The sequence below is a fragment of the Hemitrygon akajei genome, chromosome 10 (genome assembly GCF_048418815.1).
Source record: "Hemitrygon akajei chromosome 10, sHemAka1.3, whole genome shotgun sequence".
Classification (NCBI taxonomy): Eukaryota; Metazoa; Chordata; class Chondrichthyes; order Myliobatiformes; family Dasyatidae; genus Hemitrygon; species Hemitrygon akajei.
The window spans coordinates 2,001,256-2,022,607 of record NC_133133.1 but is presented as its reverse complement, the minus strand read 5'-3'; the positions used below and the strand labels follow the sequence as shown (position 1 = coordinate 2,022,607).

Here is a 21,352-nt window from a genome sequence, read left to right as displayed (position 1 = left end):
GGGGGTGTTTTAGATTGAGAAAAAGGTTGATGAATGTAGGTGGGGAGTTGGGTTGGGGCTTTAATAATAATAAATACTTTATAGATCCCGAGTGGGAAATTCTTTTGTTACGGCAGCAACATTTAAAAACACACTTAGCAATGTGCAGACTTAAACTAATAATAAAGTACAGAATAATAACTTATACAATAATAATTTACCAATGTGCAATAATGTACGAAATAATAAAAGAGAGACTGGTTGTATGATGTGAGTATTATAATTGTCTGTTCTGGAGTGGTAGAAGTGAGTGTGCTAGTAGGATGGAAGGGGTGAATAGTTGGTCTAGGTGTTGAATGAGCTGGTATGAAGTAGAACCCTCTGTCTCAGAGGATACATGGACTGGATGTCATATAGTCACCCACAGAGACTGTGAGGATTGGGCTGGCATTTGGGGGTGAACCCTTTGGACAGTGCAGGTCAATGGGACTAGGCAGTTTAAATGGTTTCAGCATGGACTAGATGGGCTGAAGGGCCTGTTTCTGTGCTGTATTTCTCTATGACTCTATGACAGAGACCTAGAGCCATTCCAGGTACCAAGGTGGGAACAGATGTCAGTTCCTGTTTACAAAATAACCCACTGTCTGAGGCAGAGCAATCTCTACTTATTGCACAGGTCATAATGTACCTAATCTGAAATAAGACTATAAGACACAAGAACAGAATTAGGCCACTTGGCCCATTGAGTCTGCGCCACTGTTCTAACATGGCAGATTTATTATCCCTCTCAACCTCATTCTTCTGCCTTCTGTTCGTAAGCTTTGAGCCCTGCCTGACTAATCAAGAAGCTATCAACCTCCACATTAAATATACTCAATGATCAATTTCACAGATTCATCACCCTCTGGCTAAAGAAATTCCTCTTTATCCCTATTCTAAATGGATGTCCCGCTATTTTGAGGCTGCACCCTCTGGTCCTAAGAAACATCCTCTCCATGTCCACTCTGTATAGGCCTTTCAATATTTGATAGGTTTCAATGAAATCCCCCTCATTCTTCTAAACTCCAGTGAGTATCAAATACTCCTCTCACACTCCTCGCATATTAACCCTTTCATTCCTGGAATCATTCTAGTGAGCCTCTTTTGGACCCCCTCCAATGCCAGCACTTCTTACATAAGGGGCTCAAAACTGCTCACAATACTCCAAGTGTGATCTGACAAATATCTTGTAAAGCCACAGCATCCCCTGTGCTTTTATATTCTAGTCCTCTGAAAATGAATGCGAACATTGCATTTGCCTTCCTTACGCCCATGCCCACCAGCATTTATCTCAGTTTGAACTGTGATAAATGTTGGTGGGACACATCCAGTTCCAGCAGGATTTGATCCTCATTCAGCTAGACCTGCACTTTGCACCACCCTCCAGCACCCAACCAGAGTATTCACCATCTTGTTCTCAGTGCTAGAATCAAGTGTTGATGAAATTCAGAGAGGTTTACGTCTCTGACTTGCCCTGTCTCTCCAGCTGCAGCTGATTATGCACAGCAAGCTCCCACAAATAGCAATGTAGTTATGGCCAGATTATCAGCTTCACTAAAGTTGAATGAGAGAGAAACATTGGTCCAGGGCACCAGGGAAACACTCTGCACCTTTGTCAACATATCATTGAAACTGCCCTAAGACAGCACTTTAACAGTACTGCCCTCCTGTAAACATCTCTGGGGTACTGGTCTAGATTTTTATTGTTTAGTGCCTGGGATACGGAGCCGCCACTTCACCCCTTCAAGGCAAGTGTGTCTGACATCTAATTCTATCCTCAAAACAAATCATGTTCCAACATACAGGTATGGTATGCAAATAATTTTGATTGCCTTTGTGATAGACATTTGAATGATCCAAGCTTGGATATATTTATTAATCACAACAGGGATATAGATTGTTAAAGACTGACCATGATCTCATGATCTTGTTGAAAAGCAGGATTGGCATAAAGCCTCCTTCCTTCCCCCCCATCACTGTAGTTTTCTTTTCCTGATGATCTGTACCAATACCTGCAACTTCTTGGCTGATCAACACTGTTGGAATCACATTACCCTGGTTCCTTTTTCCATTTCCTATCACACTCTGTTGCCCTTTGTTCTACACCAGTTCACTCCTTGGCAAATTTATCTTCTCTTCCTTGCATCCAATGCTTCCATTTTTTATTTACAAAACGATTAACATTTATTTATACAAACATACACAACATAAAAACATCAAGTATTTACAAAGACTGAACAAATTCAAATTAAAGTATGATTGCTCCACCATGTCTGTTTTTGGAATCTGAAGTTTCAAAGGAAATTTATTATCAAAGTACATATAAGTCACTATAAACAATCCTGAGATTTATTTTCTTGTGGGCATTCACAATAAATACAAGGAAATACAATAGAATCAATGAAAGACAGCACCCAAGATGGACAAATAACCATGTGCAAAAGACAACAAACTGAAAATAGAAAAAAAAGTTCATAAATAATCAGTAAATATCGAGAATGTGAGATGAATGGTACTTGAAAGTGAGTCTATAGGTAGTGGGAACAGTTTAGTGTTAGGTTGAGTGAAGGTATCTCCTCTGGTTCAAGAGCCTGATGGTTGAGAGGTAATAACTGTCCCTGAACCTGGTAGTGTGGGTCCTGGGGCTCATGTACTTTCTTGTACATGGTTAGCAGTGAGAAGAGAGCATGCTGCGTGAGCCCAATACCAACATCACCAGCAAGAGCTAATGTGGAATCCCCAGGGAAATCGGAAGAGAGGCAGGCTAAAGATCACTTGGCGATGTGACCTTGAAGTTGACCCCAAGAAGATGGGCTACTTCAAAGATTGGTTCAGGACAGAGAAGTCTAGTGAGCTGCTGTTGGCAGCCTATGCCTTAGTAGAGGAGATGGGAAGTGTTGCACTTCAGGAGAACAAATGTATTGTGTACCGTAAATGTCAGGGCTCGAGACCATTGATGTACAGAGAGATCTTAGGGTACACATTAATAGCTCCCTGAATATGGCAAAACAAGTAGGTAAAGAAGGCATATAGCATGCATATGCTGGTCGGGGTGTTAAGTATGAAAGTTGGGAGGTCATGTTGCAGCTCTTTCGAACTGGTGGGGGAAAAGGCAGGAGGTGAAGCTGAGTCCATGGCCAGATGAGCATGTGCTTTTTCCATTTTCATGCATGGACCAGATGGCCGACTCCTGCTCCTAGTTCTTCTGTTGTTCTTCTTAAATCCATCATCCCCACTAGGAGATAGGCTGCCGCCAGTAGCTTGCCAGAGTTTTCTTTCTGTCCTGGGCTGATAGGAGGTTAATTAGTCCTTCCAAATTCATACATCTTCTAGGTGAAGATCATCTCTCATGAGTGAGGTCTTTGGAGCTTCTGTTGGCATCTCTGTAGCTCTGGCTTTTTATGGGATGGGTGTGGCTCAGATGACGGTGAAGGATGGGTTCAGGTGGCGGGTGGGAAGGCAAAGAAAACGAATAAGCATCTTAAGGTTTCTCCCCTGGAGAACGTGGGGGTTTACTGTTGAACCAAACCCAGAAATCCTGAGATTCAGCAAGAGCCTGGTGAAGTGGTGTTGGAGACTGCAGACACCTCTGAAATGGAGGTTGGTGTGCCTCACATATCTGTGGTCTGAAACAATGGAGGGATGTGTCCCCTGAGCTTAGAGATCAGGGATCACAAGAGGAGGAAAAGGCTGTGTGCATGGAGTATGTCGCCTCAGAGCTGGAGGATAGCCCTGCTGTATAGGAGTCCTCTGCTGGGGTGGCATCTCCTCAACATACATTCTCTGGGCTGGTGAGCGGTGCTATAATAGAGGCAGACTTGCCTTCAGTTCAGGTTGTACACTCAGAGCACGTATTCCCTGGGGAGGGGCAAAGTCTTGAAGAATAAGGATTGCCTGTGAGTGTAGGGTCACCAGTGGGATTAGTTTCCCAGGTTGTTGCCTCAATTGAAGCCAAGTACCCTGCTGAGGAGCATCTGGTGCACAAGGGAAACTGGAGTGATCCAGATCGTCATTCCATGTAGCTAATCAGAGGGAGGGTAGGGTGCAAATGATGATTGCTTGGAAGATGACAAAGGTATTGGACACAGTGAGGGGGAAGAGGAGGACTCTTTTGAAGCTGAGATGACAGACTTTCTCAACACCAGAACTGAGTCACAGCCCATCTCTGGAGAAGATCAGGCAGTTTGCAAAGGACTACTGGTGGAAACCATTTAAGGCCCAGCTGGTCCGATCAATGGTCGGGCCTGCAAGTGGTCATTCAGTCTATCTGCACTATCCTCCAAAAGAACGGGAAGGGAGCTGAAGTGACCTGCAAAGAGAGGCGCCAATTTGAGAGACTCCTGGAGTCCCTGGAGAAGAGTTGAAGGACGAAGATGGGGGAGAGCTCGAAGGAGAACTGTTCCTTCTTCCTAGGGCTCTGATGAGGTGTTTCAATAAGATGAGACATGAAGTTGTGTTGCAACCCTTAACGTCATTGGTGGTAGGGAGCTCTCCATCATCTCTCTGTTTTCTGGGACAGGAGAAATGTGGTGAACTTCTTGCAGGAAACTTGCACCGTTCCAGGAGATGAATCCACCTGGCTCCTGGAATAGTTGGGGGGGGGGGGTTTCACATGAGCCACCTTAGCTCCACTTCCAGCAGGATGGCCACCTTGTTGACACTTTTTTTCCAGCCTGAGATATTGCAGGTTCAGGAACTCATGCCAGGCCGCCTTCTTCATCTCGGTGGGCGCTAAGATGGTGTGCCAATGCAGTTTGGAGCCAGGTGGAATCATCTCCTGGAACGCTGTGGGTTTCCTACAAGAAACTCACCACATTTCTCCCATCCCAGAGGATAGAGAGATGGTGAAATCTGTGTATGCCCCTGGGCCCGTCCTGATGTAAGCGGGCCTGTTCCGAGAAGTGTCTGTGTTGTTGGGGTCCATAAATCATAGTGTGTCATCGTGGGAGGTGATTTCATTGCACCCTCGAGGAGAGGGATCAGACTGGTCTCCGGAGTAGTCAAGCGTCAGTTAGGAAGATAAATAGGTTGGCTGTATCCTCAGACTCGGTCGATGTCTGGTGGAGCCTTCAACCTGACCTCTGTGCTTTCTTAAGGAGGTATAGCAGGTGGACGCTTGCAGATTGATCAACGGTGCATCTCCAGGGCACGTGTTTCCTGAGTAGCCGCTTGCGTGCTTGGACCACCACTTGGTGTGGGCAGAGCTGAATGTGCTGCCCTGCACGGCTGGGGTCTACTGGCATGTCAACAACTGGCTTGTTCTGGGATTTGTTCCAGCATTTTGGAAGACCTGGCAGGAAGAACGGGAGTTTTCCCTCTCTGAGGCTCTGATGGGATGTGGGTAAAGCTCAGATCTGACCTTTCTGCCAGGAATACACTTTCCAAGTGGCGGATGTCTGGCTGGAGAAGAAGCTGATCGATGTGGACTCCTGGCTTGGGCTGAGTAGCCCCTCTGGGATGAGTGCCAGAGGAAGAAGGGGGTGCTGAGGCACCTGCAGCTTGAGAGGTCCTGAAGTGCTTAAGTGAGGTCACGGGTCCAGATGCTACAGGATCTGGACCACACCTTACCCTTCTTCTATTCTCTTGAGAAGGAGAGGAGTGTTTACAGGCAACTTGTGGAGTTGCTCCTCCGTCATGGATCCAGTGATAATTGGTACTGAAGTCCATTCCTTTTATGAGGCTCTGTTCTCGCCGGACCTGTACAGTGAGGATGATGCAGGACTCTGGGAGGACCCAGAGTTAACCCAGGGTTAACCCTGGGGATGCTGAGTGGTTAGATGCTTCACTATATGTGGAGGAGTTGACCAGTGCCCTCAACCAGCTGCAGAGAGGCAAGTCCCAGGACTAGAAGGGTTGACCGTTGAATTTCTCCGGGCCTTCTGGGACCTCCTGGGAATTGATTATACCAGAGAATTGGGGAAAAGCCTGGCAACGGGTGAGATGCCCCTCTGTTGGGGAAGAACAGTCATGGCCCTGCTGCCAAAGAAGGGCGAACACTGTTGCCTAAAGAATAGGTGCCCAGTATCCCTCCTTAGTGTGGAGTACAAGATCTTTGCCTGGTCAATGGCCAGTTGTCTGGGTCAAGTGGTCCATCCTGACCAGTCCTACACGGTCTGAGGGTGGTCAGTCCAGGACAATATCCACCTTGGTTAGGATCTGATGCACCTGTGCCAAGAGCCTGCTCTGTCAGTCGTCTTTCTCTCCCTAGATCAGGAAAAGTCATTTTTACAGGATGGACCACGAGTTCCTTTTAGGGACTGTGCAGGTGTTCGGGCTTGGGCCACGTTTTGTGGCCTGTGTCTGACTGCTGTCTGCTGCTGCCGAGTGCTTCATTAAGGTTAATGGGTTCATGACAATGCCCTTGTACTTTGGGATGGGTGCGCCACATTAGGACAGTTGTACTCTGTGTGGAGCCATTCCTGTGTCTTCTCTGTAAGAGGATAACGGGTTTGGTTATGCGTGAGCCAGACGTGAAGGTTGTCCTTTCAGCCTACGCCGATGACATCCTCCTCATTGTCACTGACCCGGTTGACTTGCAGAGGATGCGAGACTGCCAGTAGGTCTTCTTGGCTGTGTCCTCTGCAAGGGTCAACTGGGAAAAGTGTGTGGGCCTCTTGTTAGGTGGATACCTACTGGAGGGGTTGAGACCCTGTGGGTGGAGCAGCATGCACCTCCCGTACTTGGGGATTGACCTCAGCTCGACAGAGGAGGCCTGGTCAGTGAACTGGTGGGATTTGGAGACAAAAATCTTTGCCTGGCAGGGACAGTGATCATGCCTCCTTTGTGTGATCTCATAGCGGGGAAGGGCATTGGTTATCAGTCAGCTGGTCACCTCCGTGATATGCTACTGGCCGATTACTTTAGTCCAGCCTACTGCTTTTGTCTCCAGGACCCAAAGGAGGCTGGTGGTTTTCTTCTGGGGCAATAGGAGGCACTGGTCCCGAGTCTTCATTCGCGGAGGGCAGTCAGTCATCGGTGTGTGTGCACACCCAGCTGGCAGCTCTCTGCCCCAGGACCCTGCAGAGATACCTGTACAGTGACCACGCTCTAAGATGGCATGCGCTGGCGATGCTCTCCACTGAGTAAACTGCCTGCAGGAGAGCACACAGCTTTCAGTGGACAGTATCAGCCGCACTGCTCTGAGGGAACTATCTGCTTTTTACCAAGAGCCATTGAGAGTATGGGATCTGGTTTCATCCAGACAGGAGGCTCCTGCACCCATAGGGCACAGTGTTCTAGCTGCAAGGGGGACTGGTCCCCATCCTATCACGGTGGGTGTTGAGGGGGCTCGAGAAAGTGAAGGGGTTCTGGCTGTACCACCACCTGATGGGCTGGAAGTGCTTGTCGGACCCCGGCCTCGGGATACCAAGTGGGAGAGGGTTGTGCATCATGTGAGCTGTCTCGTGGGGATGCCCACCATGCCCTTTGTGACCCTCTGAATCGTTTCTTACATAGGCTGCTCCTGCATACCTTTTCCTTCCTTGCTGACCGGACCTGTGTTGGTGATCTATTTTACCATCTGGCAGTTGAGGAGGTTGCCAGTGGAAGTCTCTTTCTGCAGGGGTCCTTCCCCTGTACATTGGGGACCTGGGGTGGAAGGTGTTACATAGGGCAGTACTGTACAACAGTGAACCTACCTAAAAAATCTGTCCATCCTGTGACCGGGAGGAGTCAGTGTACCACACTGATATGGAGTGTGAGAGGTGGCAGCCCCTGTTTGAGTGTCTGAAGGGGCTGCTGCTCAAGTTCTGGTTCCACTTCAGCCCCACATTCCTCGTATATGGGCATCCAGTATGAAAGGGGGCAGGTTGTGAGGAGGATCTGCTGGTGGGCTTGCTCCTGGGTCTGGCCAAGTTGGCTATTCACGGTTCCAGGTGGCAGAGTCAAGGGCTCTGCCAGGGCTGAATGCCTGCCCCTCTTCTCAGGATACATTAGTTACAGTGAGGGATTTCTGGAAGTGGTGGGGCTCCCAAGGAATTGAATGTTTTATAAACAGTAGAAATCATATTTTAATTTTGAATTTATTCACTTTCATGTGAATACCAAATATTTGTACTTTGTGTGTTTTCTGTGTAAATAAACTTTTATGGTTTTGTTAAAAAAAAAGGGAAAACACAGTCCTGAGGGAGGCGTGGCACAGTCTAACTGATGCATTCTTGAAGAGACAGAAGTAGTGGGGTTTTGAACACAAAATGTCCCCTCAAAATGGATTCATTTACAACCATGTCCCTAGACAATCATTGTTCCTTATCCAGTGTGTTTAAAGCAATTTTTTTGGTCAGTGTGTTGTTTGTGGGAGATTACTCTGCACATAACTATAGTGCATGCTTAACATTTAGGACATTAGTTTTCTAGTGGGATCTTTCATAACACAGATTTTGTCTGGAGACTTTTAATGAAGTAAGCATGATACTGAAGACGGGGATCATTTTCTACTTGTGGTAGTTCAGGATCAGCAGTGCAGCACTTCAGTCCAGACTGCTTTCGGACTTCACGTTCGTGGGATATCGGCACATTCTGCTTGCGCCCTGGCCTCTGGTCCCACAATGTTCACCCTGAGTCTGGGTCATTCACACATACAATGTCTGCTCAAAGAGGCTGGGCTCCCTCTCAGATCCACATGACCAGTAACCCATCTTTCCACTCACACACTACACAAGAGGTGATTCCAGGAGCCTCTGTTTTCTAGATGGACTGTGGTGCTGTAAGTGGCTTGGCAGGTAGACAGGGTGGTGTAGAAAAGCATTGAGTTTAGGAGTTGGGAGTTCTGTTGCAGTTGTATAAAATGTCAGCAAGACTGCACATGGACTGTTGTGAACAGATTTGGTTACCCTTTTATCGGAATTAAATTAGTAAGATTGCAAACGAGAAAATTTGCAGGTGCTGGAAATCTTTCCAATTTGTTGAAGTGCAGGAGAATGAGGGGTGATCATATAGATGTACATAATCTTGAGGGGCATGGATAGATAGTCATTCGACCAGGAAATGGGATTTGAAAACCAGAGGGCATGGGTTTACAGTGAGAGGGAGAGATTTAAATGAGACCTGAGGGGTGACTTCTTCACATAGAGATTGGTGGGAAATAGAGGAAGTGGTCGAGGCTAGTACATAACAACATTTAAAAGGCACTTGGACTGGTACATAGATAGGAAAGGTTTAGATTCTAAATTTCAGAAGGATGAAATGAGATGGAAATCTTGGTCAGAATGGAGCAATGGGGCTGAAAGGCCTGTTTCTATACTGTATCATTCCGGAAACATGAAAGAGCGCGGATGCTGGAAATGTCAATCAACACACACAAAATTCTGGAAGAACTCAGCAGGTCAGGTAGCATCTATGGAGAGAAATTAATAGACCTGCAAAGTGTCTTGGTCCTAAACTTTCATTCCCCTCTATAGATGCTGCCAGACCTGCTGAGTTCCTCCAGTATTTTGTGTGTGTTGATGTCTGATTCTGGGCCAGGAGAGTGGATCCTAGGCCAGATATAGATGAAGCCTTGCCAGGGTGAGTGGATCCTTTGTTGATGAGAGTAGATCTACAGGGCAGTTACAGGGGGAGTTGATTATGAGCCGAAGTGAGTGAGTGCTGAACTATTGAGTGCATTCCCTGCCCATAGGTGTAGATCTATCAGAATGAGCCCAGTTGAGTGGATCCTGTTTGTGGGAGTAAATTTACATGGAATATCAGGGGAGTTCAAAGTAAATTTATTATCAAAGTACCTATATGTCACCATTAGCAACAGTGAGATTTATTTTCTTGCAGCCATCCACGGTAAATACAGTGAAGCACAACAGAATCAATGAAAGACCACACAGAACAAAATTTACAACCAATGTGCAAAAGAACCTAAGCCGCAAATATAAAAAAGAGACAAAATAATAGTAATAATAATAAATATGCAATAAATATTAAGAATGAGAGGAAGTGTCCTTGAAAATGACTCCATAGGTTGTGGGAACAGTTCAAAGACGGGGCAGGTGAAGTTGCATGAAGTTATTCCCTAATGGCTGAGGGGAAATAACTTGCTGGAGCTGCTGGAGAGTCTTGAGGCTCTTGTGCGCTCTTCCTGATGGTAGCAGCGAGAAGGGAACATATCCTGGGTGGTGGAGGTCCCTGGCGAACGAGTATTGGGCAGGTGAAAGGATCTACATTGGAATATCACGGGGAGTTGAGCCCACGGCCAGGTGAACGGATTACACCCCGGGGAGCGGTACAGTTTGGGTCCTGGTGCCAGGGAGAGGACCCCAGGCTGGGGAATGGATCTGGTGCCGGGTGAGTGGATCCCGGGATGTGGTGTCATTTCCGTGAGCAGCGCGGCTTCCTGGAGCGGGGCCGGGAGTGGCGGCCGGAGGTGAGCACGGGGATCGTGGCCTGTCCCCGGTTGTCTGACCGCAGCCTCTGCTTCTCCACAGGTTTGTGCTGAGCCCCGCACCGACAACGATAGCTGCAACAATATCCGCGAGTTCCTGCGCGGCCTCAGCGCGCTGCAGATCGAGGTGAGAGCGCCGAATCCAGGCCGAGGCTCGGTGGGGGGAAGAGCGGGAACCCGGAGATTTCAGGCCAGGCCCGAATGGGAATGGTGGGGGTAATCCCAAACCGAGGGCCCGGCCCGGTCGGAGCCGAGGTGCTGGAAATCGAGGCCGAGGCCCGGGTGGAGAGGACCGAGACAGGGAGAAATAAGGCCGGGTCCGGGAGCTGGGAGTGGAGGCTGACGCCTGGGTGAGGTGTTTGGGTTGGGGGGTGGGACTATAGGCCGAGGCGCCGGTGGGTGGAGGAAGGGAGTCGAGGCCTGGTTACCCTGCTCGGTTATACTTATTACTGTGGTTATGCCGATGACCGTTTGATTATTCACTGGTTTCTCTAGCTGTTCAGTGATTACATTGACTTTTGGTTACATTATTTGTTTGGTTATTGTCTGATTATGCTGATTACTGTCTGATTATCCCGGTTACTGGCTCGTTATGTAGGTCACTGGTTTTATTGCCCCTGTTGGTGGCGAATGTTGTTGTTCTGGGAGTGACAGGTAGGGAGAGGGTGTGGATGGGCCAGGTTTTAGCTGAGGGAAGACTGAAAGGCAAGACCAGAAGGTACAGAGCAGAATTAGGCCAATTAGCACATCTAGTCTGCTCTGCACTGCTGATTTTCCCCCCCTACCTTCTCTCTATCTCCCTTATCCTCCACTCCCTCACCCCTACAAGAACCTATCAGTCTCTGTTTTAAATACACCTAGTGACTTGCCCTCCACAGCCATATGTGGCAACAAATTTGAAGTACATTTATTATCAAAGTATGCATGGAGTATACAACCTTGACATTCGTCTTCTTGCAGGCAGCCACAAAATAAAGAAACATCATAGAACCTATACAACAAGACTATCAAATGTGCCAGGGAACATGATGTTTCTGAATGTGTCCACAATATCCTGAAAAGGGAGGATGAGCAGCCAGAAGTTGTGGTACACATTGGTACCAACGACATGGGTAGAAAAAGGGTAAAGGTCCTGAAAAAAGAAATAGTGAGTTAGGAAGGAAGCTGAGAAGCAAGACCTCAAGGGTAGTAATCTCGGGAATGCTGCTTTTGCCACATGACAGTGAGGATAGGAATAGAATGAGGTGGCGGATAAATGCATGGCTGAAGAATTGGAGCAGGGGCAGGGATTCAGATTACTGGATCATTGGGACCTTTTTGGGGCAAGTGTGACCTGTACAGAAGGGACGGGTTGCACTTGAATCTGAGGGGGACCAATATTCTTGCGGGAAGGTTTACTGGACCTGTTTGGAGTGGTTCACGCTAACATGGCAGGGGGATGGAAACCAAAATGATGAGCTGAGGATGAGCCAAGTAGATGATGGGTGTTAAGTGAATGGAAGGAAGGACAAGCCAATGTTTGGGTGCAAATGCAGACAGAGCCAAGAGTTAAATTGTACCACAGAGGCAAAATTCAAAAGGGCAAAGAGCACAGGACTGACGGTTCTGTATTTAAATGCATGTAGCCTTGGAATAAGGTGGACAAACTTGTGGTGCAATCCAAAGTTGGTCAGTATGACATTGTGGGCATCATTGAGTCACGGCTGAAGAAAGCCATAGTTGGGAACTTAACATCAAAGGATATACTTTGTATTGAAAAGACAGGCAGGAAGGCATAGGCCATGGTGTGGCTCTGTTGGTAAGAGGTGGAATTACATCTTTAGAAAGGGGTGACATAGGGTCAGAGAATGTTGAATTTTTGTGGGTGGAGTTAAGAAACTGCAAAAGTGGAAAAAACCATTATGGGAATCATATATAGGCCTCCAAATAGTAGCCAAGATGTGGGGTTGAGCTTGCAGAGAGAGCTGGAAAAGGCATGTAATAAGGGTAATGTCACAATTGTAATGAGGGACTTTCATATGTAAGGGGTTTGGGAAAGTCAGGTTGGTGTCGGATCACAAAAGAAGGAGTTTACTGAATGCCTTTGAGATGGCTTTTTAGAGCAGCTTGTGCTTGAGCCTGCTCAGGGAGAGGGTATCTTAGATTGGGTGTTATGTAATAACCCAGATCTTATTAGGGAAATTAATGTATAGGAACCCTTAAGGAGGCAGTGATCATAATTAGATTGAATTCATACTGCAATTTAAGAGGGAGAAGCACGTTCCATGTATCAGTTTCGCAATGGAATAAAGGAAATTATAGAGGCATGACAGAGGAGCTTGCCCAGGTAGATTGGAGGGGGATACTAGCGGGATGACGGCAGAGACGGTAGGATGGTGGCTGAAGTTTCAGGGTGCAGGACGGATATGTCTTACAGAAGAAGCTGTTCTCAAATGGCAGGGGTAGGCAACTGTGGCTGTCAAGGGAAGTTAAGGACTGCATAAAAGTCAAGGAAAGGGAATATAAGGTAGCAAAAGTGAGTGGGAAGTTGGATGATTAGGAAGCTTTTAAAATCCAGCAGTAGTAGTAGTAGGCAGCCGTCGATCCCGGGGATCATGGGTTTGAACCTGTGGTGGACTGTGTCCTCTCCAGGGTGCAAGTTTGGGTGGGAAGATTTGAAGAACCGGCTGTTGCCCATGCAGTGAGTTCCCCAGTTTTCCTTCTCCTAAGTGGACTGCCGTCCACAGGTGACAAGCCCCACCTGTCCAATAAAAACCCAACAAAAGGCAGCTGAAAAACCATAAGAAGGGAAAAGATGAACTATGTGGGCGAACTAGCCAATAATGATAGCAAAAGTTTTTTCAGTTACATGAACAGTAAAAGGCTGATAGGTGTTGATATTGGACCACCGGAAAATGATGCCGGTGAGGTAGTAATGGGGGCAAAGAAATGGTAGATAAATGGGTACTTTGCATCAGACTTCACTGTGGAAGATACTAGCAGTGTGCCAGAGGTCTGTGAATGCCAGGAAGCAGGAATGAGTGCCATTGCTATTACAAAGAAAAAAGTGCCAGGCAAACTGAAAGGTTTTAAGGTGGATAGCCACCTGGACCAGATAGACTACATCCCGGAGTCCTGAAGAGAGGTTGCTGAAGAGATCACGGATACATTGGTCATGATCTTTCAAGAATCACTTGACTCTGGCATGTCCCTAGAGGACTGGAAGATTGCAAATGTCACTCCACTCTTGATGAAGGGAGGAAGGCAAATGAAAAGAAATTATAGGTTAGTTAGCCTAACCTCAGTGGTTGGGAAGGTGTTGGAGTCTATTATTAAGGATGAGGTTTCTGGGTTCTTGAAGACAAATGATAAAGTCAGCATGGTTTCTGACATCTGTAGAGTCTTATGGTCTTTTGGAAAAAAGACCCAAATCATGTTAACAATAAAAAAAACAAGCCAATAACACATTGAACGTTAAACATCAATATGCAGAGTCCCCAAAAGTGAGTCAGCAGCCACGAGCCACCAAGGCAAGTGAAGCCAGTCCAGGAGACGATAGCCACGGCCACAACCACCAAGTCAGTCATTTCAGAGCCATGTCTCAGGCCAATCTGCAGATCCAGTTCCATGGCAAATTACATTGATCAGTTCAGTACTAATGACATTAAACATCAAACCACAGCCAAAAGTGAGTCCATAGCCACAAGCTATCGAGGCAATCAAACCTTGCAGTGTGGTACCTTCCACTGGCAGCAGCAAGATGGAGAACAGTTGTCACTGAACACCTATTCGTTTTCTGCTCTCATCCTCATCGATTTTAATTTTGCTCAACGCTTGAATTAGCCTGGAATAATGCACTGACCACGGATTCGTGTTCTACTATTAGGAATCAGCTCAGCCACCCCTAGCGACACCATAGATGCACTCCTTGCCAAATCCCCCAGGAAATCACAGAAGTGCAAGATCATCCCAAAAGTACAGTTTTAAAAGGGAACTTGCAGGTTGCAATCGATCCCAGTTCAGAAGAAACACACAAAATGCTGGTGGAATGCAGCAGGCCAGGCAGCATCTATAGGAAGAAGTACAGTCGACGTTTCGGTCTGAGACCCTTCGTCAGGACTAACTGAAAGAAGAGATAGAAAGAGATTTGAAAGTGGGAGGGGGAAGGGGAGATCCGAAATGATAGGAGAGGACAGGAAGGGGAGGGATGAAGCTAAGAGCTTGAAAGTTGATTGGCAAAAGGGATACACAGCTGGAGAAGGAAGAGGATCATGGGACGGGAGGCCTAGGGAGAAAGAAAGGGGGAAGAGGAGCACCAGAGGGAGATGGAGAGCAGGCAAGGAGTGATTTTGAGAGGGGCAGAGAGAGAAAAGAAAAAAGGAGGGAAATAAGTAATTAAGTGATGGGGTAAGAAGGGGAGGGGGGCATTAACAGAAGTTAGAGAAATCAATGTTCATGCCATCAGGTTGGAGACTACCCAGATGGAATATAGGGTTTTGTTCCTCCAACCTGACTGTGGCTTCATCTTGACCGTAGAGGAGGCCATGGATAGACATATCAGAATGGAAATGGGATGTGGAATTAAAATATGTGGCCACTGTGGCGGAATTAGTCCTTACTCTTAATAATTTCTGCTTTTGGCTCCTCTAAAGAAACCAAAGGTGTAGCCATGGGAACCCATATGGGTCCCAGTTATGCCTGCCTTTTTGTTGGCTTTTTGGGTTAGTCCATGTTCCAAGCCTATACAGGTATCCGTCCCCCACTTCTCCTTTGCTACATCGACGACTGCTTTGGCGCTGCTTCCTGCACGCATACTGAGCTCATTGACTTCATTAACTTTGTCTGCAACTTTCACCCAGCCCTCAAATTTACCTGGTTCATTTCCCACATCTCCCTCCCCTTTCTTGATCTTTTTGTCTCTAGCTCTGGAGACAGCTTATCTACTGATATCTGCTATAAGCCTACGACTCTCACAGCTACCTGGACTATTCCTCTTCCCACCCTGTCTCTTCCAGAAATGCCATCCCCTTCTCGCAATTCCTCTGCCTCCACCGCATCTGTTCTCAAGATTGGGTTTTTCATTCCAGGACAAAGGGGATACCCTTCCTCCACCATCAACTCTGCTCTCAAATGCATCTCTCCCATTTCCTGCACGTCTGCCTTCACCCCATCTGCCAGCCACCTCACTCAGGATAGGGTTCCTCTTGTCCTCACCTACCACCCCACTAGCCTCTGGGTCCAACATATAATCCTCCGTGACTTCTGCCACCTCCAACGGGATCCCACCACCAAGCACATCTTTCTCTCCCCCCCACTTTCTGCTTTCCGTAGGGATCGCTCCCTACACGACTCCCTTGTCCATTCGTCTGTGCCCCCCATCCCTTCCCACCGATCTCCCTCCTGGCACTTATCCTTGCAAGCGGAACAAGTGCTACACCTGCCCTTATGCTTCCTCCCTCACCACCATTCAGGGCCCCAGACAGTCTTCCAGGTGAGGCGACCTGTGAGTCAGCTGGTATGATATACTGTGTCCGGAGCTCCTGGTGCGGCCTTCTATATATTGGTGAGACCCAACGCAGACTGGGAGACTGTTTCGCTGAACACCTATGCTCTGTCCGCCAGAGAAAGCAGAATCTCCCAGTGGCCACACATTTTAATTCCACGTCCCATTCTCATTCTGAAATGTCTTCTTAAGCTGTGCATCCCTTTTGCCAATCACCTTTCCAGCTCTTAGCTTCATCCCTCCTGCTCCTGTCTTCTCCTATCATTTTGGATTTCCCCCTCCCTCTCCCACTTTCAAATCTCTTACTATCCTTTCTTTCAGTTAGTCCTGATGAAGGGTCTTGGCCCGAAATGTCGACTGTACTTCTTCCTATTGATGCTGCCTGGCCTGCTGCGTTCCACCAGCATTTTGTGTGTGTTGCTTGAGTTTCCAGCATCTGCAGATTTCATTGTGTTTCCAGTTCAGAAGAAGTAGTTTTAGTTGAGGAAAAGTATCTGGTAGCTGTGGGAAGTGTATACAGAATCCATAAGATATAGGAACAGAATTAGGCATTTGGCCCATGGCATCTGCTCCACAATTTCATCATGGCTGATCCAATTTTCCTTGCATCCCCGTTGTCCTGCCTTCTCCCTGTACCCCTTCATGTCCTGACCAATCAAGAATCTATCAACCTCTGCCTTAAACATACATGAAGACTTGACCTCTACAGCTGCCTGTGGCTAAGAATTCCATAGATTCACCACTCTCTGGCTAAAGAAATTTCATCTTCGTTCTAAAAGGATACCTCTTTATTCTAAGGCTGTGTCCTCTGGACTCTCCCACCATTTGAAATATCCTCTCCAGGTCCACTCTATCAAGGCCTTTCACCATTCGATAAGTTTCATAGAAACATAGAAAACCTACAGCACAATACAAGCCTTTCGGCCCACAAAGCTGTGCTGAACATGTCCTGTCCTTAGAACTGCCGAGGATTACCCGTAGCCCTCTATTTTTCTTAGCTCCTTGTATCCATTCAGGAGTCTCTTAAAAGACCCTATTGTTTTTGCCTCCACCACTGCAGCCTGCAGCCCATTGCACGCACTCACCACTCTTGTTTCAATGAATTCTACTGAATACAAGCCCAGAGCCATCAAACGATCTTTATATGACAAGCCATTCAATCCTGGAATAATTTTTGTTAACCTCCTTTGAACTCTCTCCAGGTTCAGCACATCCTTTCTAAGATAAGGGCCCAAACTTGCTCACAATACCCCAAGTGAGGCCTTACCAGTGTTTTATAAAGTCTCAAGAGTATATCTTTGCTTTTGTATTCTAGTCCTCTTGAAATGAATGCTAACATTGCATTTGCCTTCCTTACCACAGACTCAACCTGCAAATTAATCTTTAGGGAATCCTACACAAGGACTCCCAAGGTCCTTTGCACTTAAGTTTATTTTTGTATTTTCTCTCCGTTTAGAAAATAGTCAACCCTTTCGTTTATTCTACCAAAGTGCATGACCGTATGCTTTCTGACACTATTCCATCTGCCATTTCTTAGCTCATTCTCCTAATCAGTCTAAGTGCTTCTGTAATCTCTCTACTTCCTTAAAACTACCTGTCCTACCTATCTTCCCCTCACCTGCATCTCCTCCATTTCCCGCACTTCGGCCCTCACCCCCATCCTCCTGTCACCACAACAGGGACCGTGTCCCCCTTGTCCTCAGCTATCACCCCACCAGCCTCCGGATCCAGCATATTATCCTCCACAACTTCCGCCACCTTCAACAGGACCCCACCTCTAAGGACATTTTTCCCTCTCTACCCATCTCTGCTTTTCGCAGGGATCGTTCCCTCCGTGACTGCCTGGTCCACACATCCCTCCCCACAGATCTCCCACCTGGCACTTATCCCTGCAAGCGTAAGTGCTACACCTGTCCCTACACCTCCTCTCTTACCATCATTCAGGGCCCCAAACAGTCCTTCCAGGTGAGGCAACACTTCACTTGTGAGTCTGTTGGGGTAATCTGTTGCATCCGGTGCTCCCGGTACGGCCTCCTCTATATCAGCGAGACCCGACACAGATTGGGGGACTGCTCCATCCGCCACAACGGACAGGATCTCCCGGTTGCCACTCACTTCAGCTCTCCTTCACATTCCCATTCGGATATGTCCTCCTGAGATACATGGCCTCCTCTACTGCCATGATGAGGCCAAACTTCGGTTGGAGGAACAACATCTCATATACCATCTGGGTAGTCTCCAGCCCCTTGGTATGACATGGAATTCTCCAACTTCTGGTAATTCCCTCCCTCTCCCTTCCCCCATCCCACCTTCACTCTGTCTCCTCTTCTAGCTGTCTATCACCTCTTATGACTCTGCCTTCTTCTACTACCCATAGTGCTTTCCCCTTGGATTCCTTCTTCACTTCTTCTGTTTATCCCCTCCCCCACCCCTTGATCTTTCCTCTGATTGGTTTTCCACTCTCCCCCCACCTTCTTTATAGGGCGCCTGCCCCCCCTTCTTTAGTCCTGACGAAGGGTCTCGACCCGAAATGTTGACTGCTCCTTTCAGCGGATGCTGCCTGACCTGCTGCGTTTATCCAGCTTGTTTGTACGTCTTGACCTACCTTCATATCATCTGCAAACTTTGCAACAAAGCCGTCAATTCCATCATCCAGATCGTTGACATATACGTAAAAAAATTCAGTCTCAACACAGACCCCTGTGAAACACCACTGTTCACCAGCAGCCAGCCAGAAAAGGCTCCCTTCATCCCACTCTTTGCCTCCTGCCAATCAGCCACTGCTTTATCCATACTAGGATCTTTCCTGTAATACCAGGGGCTTGTTGAACACCCTCATATGTGGCATCTTGTCAAAGGCCTTTGAAAATCCAAATACAGGTGTCCCCCGCTTTACGATTGTTCGTTTTACACCACTTTGCTTTTACAAAAGACCTACATTAGTAACCTGTTTTCGCATTACAAAGAGGATTTTCGCTTTTACAGATTTTTTCCCCCAATATAAATTAATGGTTCTTCACTTTATGCCATTTTGGCTTAAGAAAGGTTTCATAGGAATGCTCTACCTTTGTAAAGGGGGGACACCTGTACACATCAAGTGATTCTCCTTTGTCTATCCTGTTTGTTTTTTTTCCAAAGAATTCCAACGGATTTGTCAGGCAAGATTTTCCCTTGAAGAAACCATGCTGACTACAGCCTATTTTTGTGCCTCCAAGTACCCAGAGACCTCATACTGAATAATTGATTCCATCATCTTCCCAGCCACTGAGGTCCGATTAACTGGTCTGTAATTTCCTTCTTCCTTTCTCCCTTGAAGAGTGGAGTGACATTTGAAATTTTCCAGTCCTCTGGAACCATTCCAGAATCTAATGATTCTTGAAAGATCATTACTAATGCCTCCACAATCTCTTTAGCCACCTCTCTGCTTCCTCCTGATCTTCCTGCACTTCAAGTTCCCTCAACATGTGCCTGAGCCTGTCCCAGAAATGTAGGAACACAGCAATGCCATTTGGCCTTCCCAGCCTGTTCAGCTCATGACCAGTCTGCATCTCCATGACACTTATTAGTGTTATGCTCCTTTCCCCAACAGTAAGACCAATCAATGCTTCCACCCTCAAACCCACCACCCCTACTTTATCATTTCCTGTCAGAGTCATCCTTTGTACAGACACTCCTGTGCCAACTGTTATTTTATGGACATACAATGTCTTTGTATATAAACTATCCTACGTATTTATACTTAATTTTTTTTATTATTGTGTGCTTTATCTTATTGTGTTTTTTTGTGCTGCATTGGATCCAGAGTAATAATTATTTCAATCTCTTTTATACTTGTGTACTGGAAATGACATTGAACAATCTTTAATATTTCTCCCTCTGTTCTTAACAATCTGTTGATCTTAGCCTTAAAAGTTTGCATTTTCCCTTAATATTGAGACCCCTCATGGAAGATTATCAGATTTCTGGTATTTTCCTTAGGAAAAGTGCAAGTGAATTTGGTTACCATGTGTTGAGGCACGCTGGTCTCATGGAATGACAGAGGAGGCTCAAACTCATCCTACTCCTGTTGAAACGCTCAAATTGATCATTGTAAAACTTTCTTTTACTGTTTTATACTGAAAGAAGTCTTGAAGTTCAGAGGTCTTGGAGTACACTGGTTGATGTAATGTAGGCAGCTGTAGTGCCAGTTTGTGAATATAACACTCCCACATGGGAGCAGAGGATATCACAATGTAACTCTCCCACAAGGAGCGGAGGATTCACAATATAACACTCCCACATGGGAGCAGAGGATATCACAATGTAACTCTCCCACAAGGAGCGGAGGATTCACAATATAACACTCCCACATGGAGCAGAGGATATCACAAACATATCAGAATAGGTGTAGGTTGTGCTCTTGAATCTCCTCCACCTTTCCATGTGGTTATGGCTTAGGTTAGCACTGTGAAAATCTCCCAGATCAGTTGTTTTAGGTGTTGGTTAAGTGATGCTGTCCAGGGGCTCACCTACTTGTAACACTTCAAAGTTAATTAACTGTATTGCCAAGTTATTGTAGTTACTTAACAACCTTCCCTGTTCCCCCACAATTTACCTCATTATAATCTTGCACTTTATTATTTGCCTGCACTGCACTTTTTTGGTGGCTTTTACACTTTATTCTTCATTCTGTTACTGTTTTACCTTTTTTACCTCAATATATTGTGTAATGATTTGATCTGTATGAACATTATGCAAGACAAGTTCAAGGTAAATTTATTATCAAAGTACATGTATGTCACCATATACAACCTTGAGATTCATTTTCTTACAGGCATACTCAATATATCCGATAACCATAATAGAATCAATGAAAAAACGCATGAACTGGGCATACAATCACTGTGCGAAAGACATAAACTGTGCAAATACAAAAAGAAAGAAATAATAAATAACTAAACCCTAAGTACCAAGAACATGAGATGAAGAGTCCTTGTAAGTAAGTCCATAGGTTATGGGAACATTACAATGATGGGGCAAGTGGTTCAAGAGCCTGATAGTTGAGGGGTGATAGCTGTCCTTGAACCTTGTGGTGTGAGTCCTGAGGCTCCTGTATCAGCTTCCCGATGGCAGCAGTGAGAAGAGAACGTAACTGAGGTAGTAGGAATCCCTGATGACAAATGCTGCTTTTCTGGGATAATGCTCCATGGAGATGTGCTTAATGGTGGGGAGGGCTTTACCCATGATGGACTCAGCCGTATCCACTACTTCTTGTAGGATTTTCTGTTCAAATATATTGGTGTTTCCATACCAGGCTGTGATGCAGAATCTTCACAAACTCCTAAGGAAGCAGAGGCACTGTCGTGCTTTCTTCATAACTCCACTTGCGCACTAAACCCAGGACAGATCCTCTGAAATGATAACACCAAGGAATTTAAAATTGCTGACCCTCTCCACCTCTGATACCCTGATAAGGACTGGCTCATGGACCTCTTCTTTCTCCT

The 21,352-nt window shown here is 46.4% G+C and overlaps 1 protein-coding gene across 6 annotated transcripts in view; it reads left to right on the top strand.

Moving 5' to 3' along the window:
• Positions 1 to 21,352, top strand: part of arhgef6 (Rac/Cdc42 guanine nucleotide exchange factor (GEF) 6) — a 236,446-nt gene that overhangs the window by 1,057 nt on the left and 214,037 nt on the right. For 3 of the 6 annotated variants that reach the window (XM_073057741.1, XM_073057740.1, XM_073057742.1), the window contains exon 2: positions 10,431 to 10,514. The exons of 2 other annotated variants lie outside the window; for them this stretch is intronic. In XM_073057741.1, coding sequence (XP_072913842.1) covers positions 10,431 to 10,514 — 84 coding nt within the window. Of the gene's footprint in view, positions 1 to 10,272; positions 10,291 to 10,430; positions 10,515 to 21,352 lie in introns of those variants that run through there. One more of the 6 variants, XM_073057746.1, reaches the window with a different exon arrangement.